The following is a 17,255-nucleotide window of genomic DNA, read 5'->3' as shown; positions in this document are numbered from 1 at the left end:
ACAGTATAACCTCGTTGATACGTTGCTGTTACGCACTTTTCCTGGTGCCAACGTTCGCAATCAAGAACACAAAAAGTGACCCAAAAGATTTCTCGGATTTTTCGGCACCAACGTTCAGCACATCGCCAAACTGTGATCGTTGATAAGTTTTCCAGCTGCAAGATCCCATGTAAGCAACAAAGAGATGCATGCGATCAAAAACAATATATAGCTGGCCGCTGCGGTAGCTTCACCGCGATACTCGCCCACCCGTCTCACGTGAAAAGGCCGATGCGCACTTAAGTCTCACATTTCGGTACCAGCAAATCTCCGCCTGCGTCACCGCACGCCACATTCACAGCTATCGCCGCCAAACCTATTGCGATAAGCATCTTCATCTACCTGTTTTACAGTGCGTGGTACGCAGTTCCATTGGTAGTGCGCTGCACACTTTTAGAAGGTGATAACCCAAATGCACCGCCGTTCCCTGCTGCAGGCGACGAGATGTGGCAATCATGTTTCGATTCGGCGGCATCCGGCACGTCGTTCACCAGCTTGATTTCGTTTCGGTTTACCGCCGCCTTCCTAAAACACCGCTGTAAAGGAGAGCAACAAAATGCTGCTTGGGCCGCCGGAGCACCACCAGCTCCACATACATCGGCATCTCGTGCCGCAACGATCCGCGCAACGCTTCGCATTACATAGATGAGAACAATAGTTGAGTCAGATTTTTTTAGTTACTTTGGGCCGTATGTTTTCTGGGTTAGTATGTTTTTCCTGCAGTTTTTTCCAAAACGTACGAACGAGGTTCTACTGTATGTTGTAATAGCAGTATTATTAACTGCAAGCAATGTGGAAACAGACTTGTGCTGGCGATCTCCATCCATTGCAAGGATGATTGACAACTTGGCTCAATGGTCAACTACTAGGCGGGTGCTGGCGATGCAGTCAAAAACGAAAAGGTGGCTTGAACATGGGTCGATGTCACATGGCACCGTTAATGACAGGCCAGAGTGTTCGCCACCCACGAGCAAGGTTGTGTGCAGCGTGTAATTTGCTGGCAGAAACGGCGGTGACACCAGCAAACAACTTGGTCTGCTTCACTTGAATGGCTGCAGGATTGCGGGTTTCCACCATGGAACGAAGAATGGGTGCACATAGAATTTGGGTGAAGTTAGTGGATAAGGCAAGCTTCTCCGTGGCCATAGGAAATTGATCCACTTTCGCCTCCAAGCGAGACGAGCAGTCTGCCTTTTCTGATGTTCTTGCAATGCCAATGGGCCAATGTGATGGAGCACAGCAGTGTGCGATGCGGTCAATGAGCTGAGCCAGGGCGTTCAAGAGCTACATCATCAGAGCCAGCGAGGATAATTTGTGTTGACTGTGGCAGTCACTGTAGGAACAGCTTGCAAAGCAATGGGAGCTGGCGCTCTTCAGAAGCTTGCTCTCCCAGCAGCTGACACATTTGTTGAAGCAATTACAATGGCTAGTGATCTTTAAGCTCTTCCCTGTAAAGGAGTTGCTGGAGCCAGCTATGCTCTTACACCTCAAATCGTTTGAGGACAGTACTCCTCAGCTCACCGAACACATTTTCCGATGGAGCAGACGACAGCATGTCTTCTATGGCATCAGTGATGTTGGGGGTCAGCATGGCTACAATGTGGAGGTACTTTGATGCCTGGGATGTGATGCGCCACATTTGAAATCTGGCCTCAAGCTGACTAAACCACACTCAGTGACCTGACAGTCTCTTTTGAGCCAGTCATGGCTGCTGCTCAGTAGAAAGCGCAAGAGTCACCTTTTTTGTCATATATTCACTCTGTTGGCGAGAAAGCAAACTTCTTTACTATTCAAGGTTTGAAAGGAAACTATTTTAGAAGTCAAAGGGAGTGACTTTGAAAAGAGAGTCAGTGGCGGCTCCTCTCAGGAAGAGGAGCCGCCACTGGAGGCTAGCCAGAAAGTAGCATCCAGCTAGCATCCGGAGACCAGATGCTAGCAGTTATCGGGTTACATGTGCCCGCCACCACAGAAGCCACAGACCGTCAAACTAATATTCACGGTGTCTGTGGCCTGGCTGACCACGACAAACTTTTCTGGCCCATTATAAGTATACTTTGCCAGGGTATGTAATACTACTACTAAAGGAATTTTCTAAGGTGAAAGCCAGGGTTTTTACTGAAGGTCTTTCTTCAGAAGGCCCTTTTTTTTTTTCAGAAACGTTGTCATAGATCAATACAAACTACATGATATTTGCAGCTACTTGTCGGATCTATGTAAATAAGTCGCTGCTCCTTGCCAAACACTCTCTTCCCCCTCAAAATTTGTGAATGGGTGCCTCTATTAGTCTAGGCTGTCAGTGACAAGTTCTTCAATGTGTTTCTGTCGGCAATATGATGCTTTTCTGCTATCCCTGTGAAACGATAGCTGCTCATATATATATATATATATACATATATATAGAAGCACTGAGAATTCAAAGAACAAGCTTTTTTGATTTCACTGGTGTCTGATAAATATTATTCAGAAGGGGCGAACATTTTTGGACTGTCTTCACCTGACATTTCCCTGCAGGCAGATGCATCTGCGAGCAGCTTTTTTATGAAGGCCAAAGAATATGTGAAGCATGCCAGTCTATTGGGCAATTCTGATTCTGCCTCGAATTACTGATATTATTCTTTTTGTTTTTTTCTTAGTGAATTGTAACAGCTAATGCAGCATCAGCCCATAGCTCACCAGTGACATCGAGGCGTGACAAGTTGAGGCAGCGTGTGACCACTTCTGAAACACCCACATCCGTGACTTGGGAACAACCACGCACTTCTAGCGTCCGCAACTGGGGACACCTCCGAGCCGCCGCACTTAGGCCACTGTCGGTTAGGCACAGGCAGCCACTCAGGCAGATACGCTCTACAGCAGAACACACGCCAGGAGTATCCCGGCTCAGCAACCGGAAAATGGTGCGCAAGCCTGCAGTGGCAAAATGTACAATGGAACAAAGTATCTTGTGGTAACTCGGGGGAGGCTCTTGTGAAACAAACATCAGGCAAAACATCAGTAGAATCTGACAGAAGACCCTCACCCCTCATGGCACTTAAGAGTGCCAACAACTATAGAACATACTTCCAATTACCACTAAGGTCTGAATCCGAGCTAGCTGGTAAGGCAACGTCATTGAATAAAATAGCGCCTAATTGCCCTTTCATTGCCCAATGAAGCAGTGCCCCAATTGCCTAATTGCCCGTTCAGCATGGCACTTCCATGAGTCAGCATGTCCGCTATACATTATACATAATGCTCAAGCTGCTAGTTCAAGCATTCAAAATCAAATCATATTATGATAAGCTGAACATGCATAAGCAACCACATGAGCTTTGAAAAATGCCATAACATGAGGAAAGTGGCTCCAGATTATTTTTGACCACTTGCGGTTCTTAATGTGCCCTTAAGGTTAAGTACACGAGTGTTTTTACATTCTGCACCCATCTGAATGCCGCCACTTCGGCTGGGAATCAAACCCATGAATATGTCCACAACAGCACTCAGCAAGATGGCACAGGACAAAAGGGCTCTCAGTCTCCATCACATGACACTGACCCTGGTCGACGGGCAGGTGCTCAGATGCCAACACAATGCTGGTCCACAAGCGAGGCTCCCAGGCAAGGAAGTACCATCGCCGACAGACGCGAGCGCACCGACACAGCTCGTCGCTCGAAAGGCAGGCGAGGACACGAAGCAGCAGGTCATCTGGCAGTCGGTCAAAGAGGCAGCTTTTTGCCGATGGTCGCTGGTGGTGACTGTTGCTTGTGGCTGTGGTCGGCCATCCCGGTGCGGGCAACAGGGTGTGGTAGCCCAAGTCGCCAGGTGAGCTGCTACGAACCTTGGGGAGGGCACCGCCAAGGCCTGACCCTCCTGCCACACACTCCATGGCTCAGCTGCCTCGACAACTGCTGCAGAGGGGTCCCCAGGATGCTCCAGGAACCCCTGTTGCAACAACATTAGCGAGATATAACGCCACACTTTAATATAAATTTCAAATTAAAAAGCTCCTCTACGACATATCTGCTAGACAAACTAACAATAACCAATTTACCAATTGCTCTTTTACAACTTGTTCAATCAATCATTTCTCTTAACTAGTTTGGTAAACGAGGAAGACAAATAGCATATAATTGACGCTACTTTCCAGTACATGCCAACATTCCCTCTCGTGAAGCACTTTTCTCCCTTTGTGCCCAACTAATCTGCTCACTTAAATGTATCACCATCCATTTTAGGTCTGGAACCTGCCCTATGCAGTGCGATGTTTAATCTTTAAGTGCTGGTGCATTTATTTCAGCAGTTAGTGATGGCAGATTTCAATTAGCGGTTTGGAGAACTTCCAGTGAACAATTTCCTGATTGGAGGTTGGGTGCATAAGCTAAACATTCAAACGCATATAGAGAGTGAATCAGAAACAAGGTCATTCTGTGAAGAAGCCCAGACTGCTTCACATAAGATAAGTGATGCCAACCACAACTTTGAATGATGTACAAACTTCGTGTTTTATTTCCCCTCTCAACTTCTCTGGTGGCCCCAGAAGCTGTCCTGTTTGATGCACAGAACAGTTGGCATGTGATAAAATCCAATCGTATTCTGTGACTATCTCCCAAGACCGTCATTTTGGTTCAACACACCAACCACTCTCTCTCATATCAAACAACATAGCAACCAGTGTTGGTAACCTTTTTGAACAATATTGCCAGGTTGCAGCCCCAAATAATAAATTATTGTGAAAAGTACATAAGTGACAATGTTAATGATTTGCTTAAACTTTTATCCTTTTTATATTGCAATTGTTTTAAGTTGTCTTTGATTCTTTTTATAAACTACAGCTTTAAATTGCCTCTCTCAGTGACAAGTCAATGCTTGGAATGTGAAAAAAAAGCAAGCAATTCTCAATTTTCTAAAATAGCAACAAATCTAAATATTGTACTTTGTCTAGAAAGGCAGCTTTCATGTATCCAGATGGCTCAGTTATTAATTCCTTCTGTGCCATGCTATTATCCTGAATTCTGACCAAAAATAGACATTTTCTTATTGATAAAAACAATTTATTCAAGATAACAAGCGTACAGTTACACAAAATCTGAATGATTTATTCTAAAACTGAAGCTTAAAGGGACACTAAAGTGAAAAATGATTTATTCTGCATCAGTAAATTACCGTTCTAAAACACCAAAAACATCACTCTTACAATGATAAGACATTTGGTAAGCCAGAAAAAGCGCAAGAACGAAATACGGGTGGCGACACCTACTTAAGTTCCCGCACCTGGGGGCTGTGAAGTCTTGGATTTTGATGGCATCTTCTAGGGGCTATTAATTACATATAATGGTACAGATTGACTACATTGTTTTCTAAAGGAACCCAAATATTAAACATTGCAAGTTTCGGGAACCTTTATTCAGCCAACGCGGCCCAAATGCGCAAACATACTTTGGAATCCCTGACGTCACGCTGACGTACCAGTGCTGGGGTTTTGGCGCAAAATTCAAATACTGATACTTGGACTCATTTTCTCATCTAATAATCAAACTATTTTTTAAACATAACTGCCTGCAGGGTTCTCAAACAATGCTTCATTAGTCGAAACTGATTTATTGTTTCGCTTTAGTGTCCTTTTAAGAGCGTTATACAAAATAATTGCAAGAAAGAAAAGTATTGCAAATGAGCTGAGCTCATCATCAATAGTTTTGCCAGATATGTGCAGAAAAACCCAGTTCGTCCATGGCACAGAAGTGGTTAATAAGCTCTTTGGTATGTCTTTAGAAGCAGCGACAAATGAAGGTACATATAGACCTCTTACATTAAAATCGGCGTGAGACATTGAACTTAGCCAAAGTTTCTGGAGAAATCTTACCTGGGCACAAATTTACTGGCTGTTTTTTATTTATGTCACTACTAAAAAATTTACTAGGACTCCAAAAAGGTAAAATTGTTAAGGCAACTAAAAGCTTGCTAATTTTAGCAGCCTCGTCGCTAAGATACAAACACAGACCCCCAACATATTTCGAATGCTATTTCTTCTGCACCGATGACACAGGAGTCCAGTTGATCGAGTACACGCATTTTGCATCGGTGCCTTTGTACTGACGGTGAAAATCCGGCCACCACCGAAAACCAAAATAACAGGCAAAAGAGCTAGAGAAAGCTATTCATCTTCACAGAGCATGGGCCCTCAGATCCCATATGGAAGAAGGCAGGAGGGGATGTCACTTGCAGGCCCTGGTCAAGGCAACACGAGAGAGTCTCTGTGCAGGAAAGGTACCTTGCCTCCTGGCATCACTGCTTTATGGCATTGTTTTTTTTTTTTGCTTCTATCTCAGCTACCCAACCCCTTCTTTAAAAATATTGCAGTAGAATGCTCTTTTAACAGCCCTTCAGAAGTTCTAGAGTACAACAAAAATCTCCAATGGAGCCTGGCAAGAGGCCCTTTAAACATGTTTTATCCCAATTTAGAAGCTTACAAAGTAATGGTCACAAGATCATGACAGCAGGAGAGAAGAGGTTAAAGGGGAAGGAAATATTTCCGACTTACACAGACTAGAGGAGAACTGCATTTTGCCATGGCTGCCCATTGCAGCAATGGTTCTGTCATGGCTTAAGCTCCTCAACATGCTCATCTGCAAGATAAGGAAAGCATATGAATACACCCTACAAGGATCCGTTAATTGATGCTACAAGAAGAACATGATTTCACACTACAACAAATAGATCTCCAGTGTACTAGAACATTTGTGCAGCAAAATGTGGCCAGCAGCTGGTCCCTGTGGCTCTATTATTTTGGACAATTCCCAATTTTATAAATGAAGGTGTACATCCATTCATGGCTACATGCAATATTTCAAACAAAACAAAACCAAGGCAGAAATCATTCTAATACTTGCTGATACATTGGTTATATTGTTAAAGTTCTAATGTTCACTAGGTGCAACAAAACTTAAAATCTAATTAGAGCCTGATTTGAGACAAGATGAGCATATTGCACATACTGTGGCAGTAATGGAGTTATCAAAAGATTAGAAAAATTGGACACTAGGAATAACAATGGGAAAAGTTGTGCACGGAGTCAAACTTTTTGCCTATGAAACTAACCAGAACAACACCTGCTGTGCCTGCCATTTCGGACCCACATGCACAAACATTACCAAACTAGAAAAAAAAAACCAAAACCAATATGCAGCAAGGTTTATATATTATGCTTATGACTACCATATCTCACCAGCAGTTCTCTAGCAAAAGGCAAATCTTGCACTAGGAGCTAGTTAGGCAGCACTGTCAAAGAATGAAATTATTTTATCTGCTTTAGCATCATAAATGAGGCACAGACATAAAAGTGACCATTCCACCTTAAAGAAGTCGCCAAGTAGTCACCCCATGCCCAGAACAGTAAGCTAGAAGTATGCAGTGTCTCGGGCACCAAGTAGAATGCAAGAAGAAGAGGACAGAATTGTGGTAGTTGCAAATGAAATACTTCATTAAAACCGCACAAATACTTATAAACAACCCTCACCCAACTCACACATGCACAAAAAACTCGGGTAAGAAATGAAGAAGATGCAGACAACAATGCTGGACAGTGCAAACAAAGAGCCACTGACACAATCATCCGAGTTCTTCAAGATATGGTATATTTCCATAACTTCACATAATCTAAAAACTGTGCTGGAACAAGATATACTTGCACTGTTAAACAATGGAAAGTAGCCACTGCTCCCATAATGATCAGCCAAGTGGCTTCTGGCTTCCTTGATGATATAGTTAGCGTGTCCTCTCAATCTAACATCCATGCACTTACCCATCTGCCCAATGTGTTTCTTTAACATCATAACCAGACAGGAAAGCAAGCAGTGCATGCAAAGAAAGCTAACATTTCACAAAGAAACCCTCTAGCGCACTAAAAACTAGAAAGGAGAAGCTAAACAGCTAAATAAAGTGCACACTAATCTGGATGACAATCATCTTGATCCTATTTGTCGTACAGGTGCATAATCGTTCGACTGAAATTACTTCTGAAGCAGCAATTTTTTCAGCATTTTTTTCCATAAGTTTTTCACAAGCTATGCAGCCCTGTTAGCAAAAATGTATCAAACGGTATGTCACTGTATGGTACCAGATATTGGAAAGAATTCAGACTCCTCAACTCCACCTTACACATCATCTACCCGGACGTCTACCCCGACGATGCATGCCCCTTGTGCGGGGTCACGGCGACACTCGCACATGTGCTCTGGGAGTGCAGAAACGCTCTGCCCGCTCCTACAAGACCAGCAATGGGACATCCAGTAGGCTCGCGCAGCGGCCGCCAGGTACTCCCTGTCGGTCCCTGCGCGGGAGGCACCCACTGTGCAACGACGTGCGCCCTGCAGGACCTTTATTAAAGTTTGTCCAATCCAAATCCACAACTGCATTACATTTGCAATTGGCTAAAGTTGATTTACAGGCTTCCTCCCAGAGTTACTGAAATTGCTTTAACAGGTCACATTAAATATGGAGTCCGGGGATTCAAAATTCATCATTTCGTGATCAAAATTAAACATTAAAATTATCCAAGTGAGCGCTCAAAGGTGCATCGCATTTAGTTCATTTGCCGTAGTGGGTAAATGCCATTGCTCCTAAACCGTGTCATTAACAGCATCAATTTATTTATTTAATTTCCTAAATTTACATCCCCTAATTTACATCACCCTCAAATGCACTGTTACATCAACAAAATGTCCTACGACTGCCGTTAATGCAAGCCGATATCAGAGGTAATTTCTTGGGCGCCGAAGATTTTACGATGGCATGCTCAAGGCTACTTCCTGGCTAATCCCACCAGTTGTAGGTAAATGCCATATCTTGTAAACAAGAACACGTATGCCACCTTTTAAGCCTAGGTTCCAAGACAAACAGACTAGGCAATTGCATCACTTGATGGAGGCCGAGAAAGAAGTCTCATTGAATAGCTGCGCTGAACTATACTCGTGCCTATCAAAAGTGAAGCAAAGGCCATATCTGTTGCAGCTTGCGAGATGAGTCCAACCTGAATGACGTCCAAGCATTTTCCATATCTACGAGTAGGCTCCCACCACTGATGTTGGCACTTCATGCAGTTGGGTTGCTGCCACTAGAGCACTCTGTAGACATTTCACGTGCACAGGTGGCTGCAGAGAACTACATTGATTACCCTTTTTTTAATGAGTGCACCTCCCAGAAACACTCTATGCGCAGTCAGGTTAGCTGTAAAATGACAAGGAAACCTAATCGATGCACCCTCGTGTTCAGCTTAATTGGCTTCATAGCGGAATACGAGCAGCCTTCTATATTCCGCTGCCAGTATGGGCACTGTGAGCACGTGCACTCGTGCTTCCGCTGAGCATCTTGGTGCAAATTGTTAGGAAACGCCAGTCTGAGATAAGTAGACCATAAATGCTCCTTTAAAAATGTCTGCCAACTCTGGGTTGCAGAGGCTGTGCCTCTTTTTTGTGTGTGTACTTTTTGGCTCATAAAACCATAAACACCTATTACTATCAAATCAGTGCAGCAATAAAAATCCCACAGTCACCTCGGGGGTTTATATGTGATCTTGCCGCAAGCATTTTGGCCAAGAGACTTTTGTTTCAGGTAATAAGTAGGTATGCACAGTAGTTGTAACAGAGAACATTAAAAATTTAATAAAAGCAAAAATTGAAATCTGTCCATGTGTAGCACGAAGCTACAAAGAAAGCCCACACAGGTTTCTCAGAAACAAAGCTTCATAGTTGAAGAAAAACCCACACCTTTCCATGGCAGTCCCTCTGCCATCTGAGCTAATCAGGAGGCTAGCTGATCGCAGAGCAAGGACGAATTGACCATTCGAACTACAAGGACAATGAATATGGCAAATCAGCTCTGCGGAATTCCGCAAGGTGGATGGAGTAAAAAAAAATATGGAATTTGATGCTCACAGTAACCTCAAGGATTGCAGTGCACATGTGACTGTTTCCTACTGACCTATCAATTTCAAGCTTATGTTCAAACTGCTGGGATGCACAGCTTTCTACAGCTTTCAACTGATGAAAACTTCTGCTGTAACATTCAGTACATCAACTGGACCACATGGAGACAAAGTAAGCAAAAATAAAAGCACGAGTCAAGCAGCAGATAAGTAAATAAGGGATATCCAAATAGTGAAAGGTCCTATTAGAATTGAGTGTGAATATTCGAGAAAAGCTATCTATGAATATTGAATGAAATATAGAACATATCATTTCTAAACAAAATGAAATGGATTAACCAGATTCCACTTTGTAAAAAAAAATGTGGATTATATACATTGACAATGTGTGTAATAGCATTAGCAATTGGACGTCTAGACAATTAAGGAGTTTGTAAATGAGAAAAAGTGCTTTAAGTTATCTAGAGCACCATAGACATGGCAGTACTGAAACAAGGAAACAGCATGTGACCAAATGCACTTAGACTGTTTGTTCATTAAAGGAGAAAAAAGTCACACGTGTTTTAAAACGATGCAAACACGGTGAAACCAAATACCCACTGTGGTGGCTTAGCAGCTACGGCATTGCGCTGCTAAGCACGAGGTGACAGGATTGAATCCCGGCCCCAGCTGCTGCATTTCGATGGGGGTGAAATGCAAGAACGTTTGTGTATTGCGCATTTGGCGCACGTGAAAGAACCACAGGTGTCAAAATGAATTCCAAGTACCCCATTAAAATGTGCCTCAATCAGATCATGGTTCTGGCACGCATAACTCCAGATCTTAATTTCTTGTTTTTAATTGATTTAATGGCAACAAATTAGAAAAGGATGCCTAAAAGCGGGCAATTGTTTCTGAATGACTAGAATTTAATAGGCAGAAGTTGTTTTGCCATGTGCGTTCACCTACGTTATGGTGCCTCTATGGAGCAGAGTAATTTGGAACAGTGCTCAATTCCATTATTTGTTCCTTCCCCGAGATACCAATAAGTGCTCTTATCCCTTTAATTCAAAAGAAACAAACATTAGAACATTTCAAACAATGAAATCTCAAACCGAATCCGATAGCAGAGACTATGCCAGTGGTATTTGAATTTTTGAATATCCGCACACCCCTAGCAAACTGTGATGCAAATTCAAGGCCACTGATTGCTGCCAGACTGGTGTTGATTATAATACAAAAGGAAGCTAATTGAGGCAGCACAACAGGACAATGACAACAAAGGAAATGGATGCACACCACATGTCCTGTCTGTTTTCTTCTTTGTCCTCGTCCTGTCACGCTGCTTAAATCAGCCATGACCATGGTACATTTCAAGCTGCTGTAACCATATCCCTGCTACTCAAATGTTTATGCATGGAACCTAGCAAACAAACACAGATGTCATCATCAAAAAAGATTGAAGCATGCCAGCTATGCAGACACACTCACATTATCATACACTGGGACAAAAGCACCCACTAGCCCTTGTCTGCATAGGTGATCAACAAACATGCATGTGCTAGAGCAGAGAGTCCCAAACTTGGTTCAACGGAACACTGGAGTTCCATGAATGCCATTTTAGGGATACGTGACTGACCAAAACAAATGCGACCCCATCCCCCTTGGATGGATTTTTACATTAGAGTTTGCATTTAACAATTAAACCACCAGATCTGCACTTCGATAGTCTTGGCAAGAAATAGTGATTCATCACAACAACCATTGTGAGGCGGCGGATTGGCATATTGATGGGAGAAAGAAGGGGGTGTGCAGGGGTCTCACCACACTCTGGGAATATAGTTGGGGCTCCACAAGGCCAGAAAGTTTGGAAACCCCTCGACAACAGAATGCTTTTGCTTTTACCTCACAATTGGTCAATCAGGGCAGCTTCATCTCAATCACTGCAGCATATATGAAATGAGACTCTTTACCACTGAACAGTGGTGTTGGTGGTTACTACACAAAATTAAAAAAAAAAGAAAAAAAATTAAGAAAATAAAAAGTGTGTATGTTTGTGTGTGTGTGAGAGAGAGAGAGAGAGAGAGAGAGAGAGAGAGAGAGAGAGAGAGAGAGAGAGAGAGAGAGAGAGAGAGAGAGAGAGAGAGCTTTGGGTAAGTGCACGGCAACTGAGTTATCCCTTGTACAAGAAGGATTCAGAGATCCACTTGAGTGACAAAGCCCCTCCCCCCAACCTTGCCTTCCTTTCATTCCAAAACCTCGAGAAAAGTACCTTGACAAGTTATGCTGTACTAGTGTCAATAACTTGGCTATCAATGATAAGTGAATGAGGCCATAGCATTACGTAAGCATGAAGGTTTAACCAGATGAAATCTGGTTAAATTTGGGGAATTTTGATTAGTGAAGCAGTTCATTAATTATCACCATCAGTAACATCATGAAAGAGGAGGCAAAAGTAAAAGCACAGACCTACAAACTCGCTTTCCCTTTCTGGTCATAAACTTGCTACCCAAAGCAGCCATGATGCAGCACCGCATCACTTCAAAGGCACTAGCCATCAGTTAGAGCAGATAATTACACATAGCTATGGGTTTTTTTTTTTCAATTGCTGTATCATAGCAGGAGAGTGAATGAAACTTCAACAAGCACAGGTCTTTATAGTCGAAATCACTACAGCATTTATTGCAGCTAATTCAATTCATTTGGAACTTACAGTAACCACTGCATCAGAGCCATGTGACAATTTTTCACATACTTCAGTAACTAAGTCTTCTAAAGAATGAGACATGCTCTTCTACTATGTTTGGTCATTATAAATAGTAAATGAATAATCTTCACAATTACTGCACTTCTAGTGCTTTTCAATCTAAAGCACTCAACTTTGTATGCTGCCTTCTACAACAATGCAGTAGGGAATGCTTGTATGAACAGGCACATGTTACCGTCCTGATAGGTGCTTTATGAACCCTACATGATGGCACTTAGCATAGCAGCAACTTAGGCGCTATATTCAGCTACCTTATGAAATTTTCATGGCTAGGAAAAGGTCATCAAAACACTGATAAAAACTACAATTTGCTTTGCTTGCTTCTCAGTGCCTGTCTCAAACACAGAAACTAGCTTTGAGTAGTAAACTGAACAAGAAAAACCGTTCTCTTTTGACCTGGTAGCATTAGTTTTACATGGGTCACCATTTATAGTTTATTCCCCTTCTATTTATCAGTCCTCCACACATTCTTCTGCTTTTAAACTTATTTTGTTAAGCTGACAGGAAGTGCCCATACAATAAACCAGCAACAACTGATTTATGTCATTGCTGCCAATGAACAGAAAGGCGAACACATTCAGCTACACCCCATATAAAATGTGCAGCGAGTAAAAAGTAAATGTATTAAAGAATTGACTGTGACTATATCATTATGCAGAAGGTTAACGAAAACATTGTCAACTGGAGAATGAACCTAACTCCAAGCTAGGTATGAATACATGCAAGAGAGGAGACTGCCACTGCATGGAAAAGCAACAAGTCGCCCCAAGTTGTCATGTAAGAACTGTTCCTTCCAATCATACTGCAAATGCTGATACACTGTAAGCTGCAGTACAGTTCATGAGCTGTGGAAATGTTTGCTTGCTTATAAGAAACCAAACTACAATAAAACAAATACTTTATAGAGGAGTCCAACGCAAACATAGAAGAGGTCTTCATTTTCATTTTACGAGAAATTCGTCTATAGTTGGCGACAACCTAAGAATTACAAACAAGCTCCACTCGCAAAAGTACAGTGCACTTGCCCTTCCCCTCAGAAAGAGAGCCAAGCTTACTGGGGTCCATTGACAATTGTATACAAATTATACAGCGTGTTTCAGCGAACACTATCAAAAATCTTTAAAAGTTGCCTGTGGCAGATATCAAAATTCTAGTTCATGAGCTGGTCTACTCGAAGCGGCGGACAGTACTTGCACAAAAGATTTAGATGCAAAATCGGCTAATTAATAGAAATCACTAATTAAGAGTAAATAGTTACATTATAGCCCATATTGCAAGTTACAAATTCTAGCCGTGGAGTTCGCAAGGCGATCCACTTGGAATGAATTTTCAATATGACAACAGTTTTGAGATATAAATTCTCGAACTTTGCGGAGAAATGCATTGGCGTTCCAGTTAATTTGGTAACAAAACGCAGTTTCATGCACTGAAGCACACAAGTAAATGGAACGCCAATGCATTTCTCCGCGAAGTTCGGGAATTTATACCTCGAAACTGGTGTTGTCCTGAGAACTCGTTCCAAGTGGATCAACCTTGCGAAGTCCATTGCTAGAATTTCTAAATTGCAATACGGGTCATAATATAATTAGATAAAAAGTGAATTAGTGAATGCTTATTAATTGGTTGACTTTGCACTTTAATATTTTGTGCAAGTAGTGTCCGCCGCTTCGAGTAGACCAGCTCATAAACTATAATTGAGTTATCTGCCACAGGCAACCTATAAAAAAATTTGAAAGTGTTCACTGAAACACCCTGTATACAGCCAAAAGGGTTTGCCTATTTCCCTAATGTTAAGTTGTATTGCATGTTTAAAACAGCTTCATATTTATTTTTATTTTTTTACCTGTACAGTCGGTCTTTCACTGGCTTCAGGGGGAAACGAATATCTAGGGCAAATTTTATGGGTGATCCTGATATCCCCCATAATTATCATCACCATAGTTATTATTCTAGCTTGAAACAACGGGCTTTTATATTCCCATCAGCCCAGCATTCACATTAGAAGAGCGAAGTCACTAAGCAGTGAGTGGACTCCAGCTGACTCGGCTCTCTTTCATAAGTAAACGACAAGTGCACAGCATTTTGATGGATGGAGCTTGTTTGTGTAATTCTTAGGATGCCGCCGACTACTGTATGTTCAAATATCTTCATTTGTATCGGCAAAACAACCGCGAAGCGCGCTTAGGCAACTGCAGCTTTCGGCGGTACACGGCTGCAATATTCTAAACAAAGCTAAGTGAAACTGATAATGCGCCACTAATGGGGTTAGAAAAACTGCGTATATCGAAAGGGCAGGTTATGGCAGGCTTCCACAACAGCGTAAAGCACCTGAAACCGTCCTCGTCATTAAGTAGACAGCGGCAGTCGTACTCCCATTCCAAGTTGGTTGTACCTCATGCAACGTAACACAGTGCAACACGCACGTTCAAGAATTCCTTGTGGCAGTGCATAACGAAAGAAACACCTTACATATGTATTCAGAAAATTAGATCTCGTACAGGATACTTCGCATTGCAAACAAGGTTGGGTCTTGTACTACAATGTATTCTGGCCCGCGGTTGTAAAAACTGTGACCGAACTTTTGTTGTATCAGAACGTATCAAAAGACGTAATAACGTCTATCGCAAAAGTACCACAACTAAGTGTGTGTGTGCATAAATATCAAACAAGCGATTCGGCGGGCGAAGAGCACGAACGGCCAGTCAGAAACAGGTAATGCTCCCTCGGATTTGCAATGATGTCACAGTTTGACAGCTCGTCCGCGACACCGCACAACACAGGGCACGTACCGCGTTGGGTAAGGTTTGCTTTTCACTTGAACATCAAAGGCACGTTGTATCCAAGACTCGGGCAACGATGTTTCGCTCAACACCACAAAAATGTCAACGTCAAGAGCACGAACCACTTCCAAAGCGACAGGTTATTAGGCCTAGACCTCCCCTTCTCCTCCTTGGCAGGTTCTCCGAAGAATGCGAGACATTTCTCGGCCAATGCTCGGCAAGCGGCGGCGGCAGCCCGAGAAGAATAAATCGTACGGGCATTCCGCTCACCAAATGTAAAAGCTTACTCACCCCAGACAATGAGCGGTTCCGAAGTAACTTGTTGCTCACATCCCAAAGAGCACTCGCGATTCACACACACACGCAGAGAATTGCGCCCGCAGCCCCACACAGCCACAACAAACTTCAGATGCAAAACATTCCGCGGGCGCACCGACACAGCGGTGGCGCCCTCTCTACCCTCTCCCCGCTCTGAAGTTGAGGAGCATACCGCCCGGCAGGGTGGCAGTCATATCATCCGCACATAGCCGCTTCAGTGACAGACTTCTCATTAAGTACAACGAGAAAGAAATAAGTGGGCCATAATCGCAAGTATAAATCAACATATAAACAAACAGCTCTAATTTGACGCATGTTGGAAAATGTTACTTGTTTGCCTCTGGTGTTCTCTGTTTGTGTTATGAATTACGCAAACGTACACACACAACACGCATGCATGTGAAGTTCCGGCAAATGTGCAGCAACATATGTCAGTGTATTTCAATCCAACGGTATACTGGAGAGCGGAAGCGCACCGCTTAGAAGCACTGCTGCTCCCCGCAAGGTTGCTAGCGGTGAAACCTCCTCGCCTCCTTCCCCATGCGCAAGAGCGAGCGGCCTGCGTTTCGGCACTACCGGTTTCAGGCATGCCCCCAAGCGCCGTACGCGTACTCCGGCATCTTTTCCTTAACGGAGAAATTATTAAGGAACACTCCACGAGATCGGAATGTAGGCACAAAACAGGACCAATCGTACTGCCACCTCGCAAAGAGAACCACGGTCCCATTTCGCAAGCTGTCGCGCTGTATCGCAGCAACAGCAGCGCGTCTCGTGTGTCGTCTGCTTCATCCAGCAGCAGACGACTTCCGCTAAAGACGCGCGCATGTGCGCGCTAGCGTCTGTCCGGCGCCGCGTTGACGCCGCGCCTGTTTCTGCGCCTGTTCAGTCACCGAAAAACGAGGTTGCCACAGCCTTGGCTCCAACTTTTCATTAATGCTTTTTTTTTTACTCACAACCTCTTGCAGAGTCGTGGGGCAGCGCCGACCGCGTTCGATGCCCGATCTCAACCTCAGAAGGGGGACGAAGAAAAGAGGGAGGGGGTTGTAGGACGCATGCGACATGGCATTGTGAAACAGTCTACAGGCAGCCAGCTGATCAGGAGAAATCTGCTACAAATAGAACAGCTATGGCGTGCTGCCGTCAGCGTAAATGTCATTATCGGCGTCGCACTTCGCGCAGAGCGGACGTAAGAGTACCACCAAAGCTACCAGCGTGTGACGTTCGAAAAGGTAGAGGGAGGAACAAAAGTTCGTGCGCACGCGCACTGAGCTAAGCAAACCAAAAAAAAAAAAAGCGTTGCAGACAAAAGGGACGGCACACGCTCAGGTTAACCTCAGCCACAACCCTACTCCCCCCACCCCCACATGGCTGAGCCACGCACACCGACACACACGGCCCGGGATGCACTCGCGTGCGCATAAATCAGCGCGCTCGCACACACGCACTTTTAAAAGGGCACGAACGTACACTACGG

At 43.6% G+C, this 17,255-nt stretch overlaps 1 protein-coding gene across 2 annotated transcripts in view; it reads right to left on the bottom strand.

The window, feature by feature from the left end:
• LOC135895796 (F-box/LRR-repeat protein 7-like) overlaps positions 1-15,912 on the bottom strand; it is a 42,752-nt gene extending 26,840 nt beyond the window's left edge. The window contains exons 1-4 of one of the 2 annotated variants that reach the window (XM_065423969.1): positions 15,755-15,912; positions 6,557-6,641; positions 3,574-3,960; positions 2,713-2,946 (exon numbers count right to left, since the gene is read on the bottom strand). In XM_065423969.1, the coding sequence (XP_065280041.1) occupies positions 2,713-2,946; positions 3,574-3,904 (565 nt within the window). In that variant the 5' untranslated portion in view covers positions 3,905-3,960; positions 6,557-6,641; positions 15,755-15,912. Of the gene's footprint in view, positions 1-2,712; positions 2,947-3,573; positions 3,961-6,556; positions 6,642-15,472; positions 15,660-15,754 lie in introns of those variants that run through there. The other variant, XM_065423970.1, reaches the window with a different exon arrangement.
• Between the last annotated feature and the right edge of the window lie 1,343 nt (positions 15,913-17,255).

This window comes from Dermacentor albipictus, chromosome 4 (genome assembly GCF_038994185.2).
Source record: "Dermacentor albipictus isolate Rhodes 1998 colony chromosome 4, USDA_Dalb.pri_finalv2, whole genome shotgun sequence".
Taxonomy (NCBI): domain Eukaryota; kingdom Metazoa; phylum Arthropoda; class Arachnida; order Ixodida; family Ixodidae; genus Dermacentor; species Dermacentor albipictus.
The sequence above is the reverse complement of the archived record's forward strand: the minus strand, read 5'-3'. Positions and strand labels throughout refer to the sequence as shown.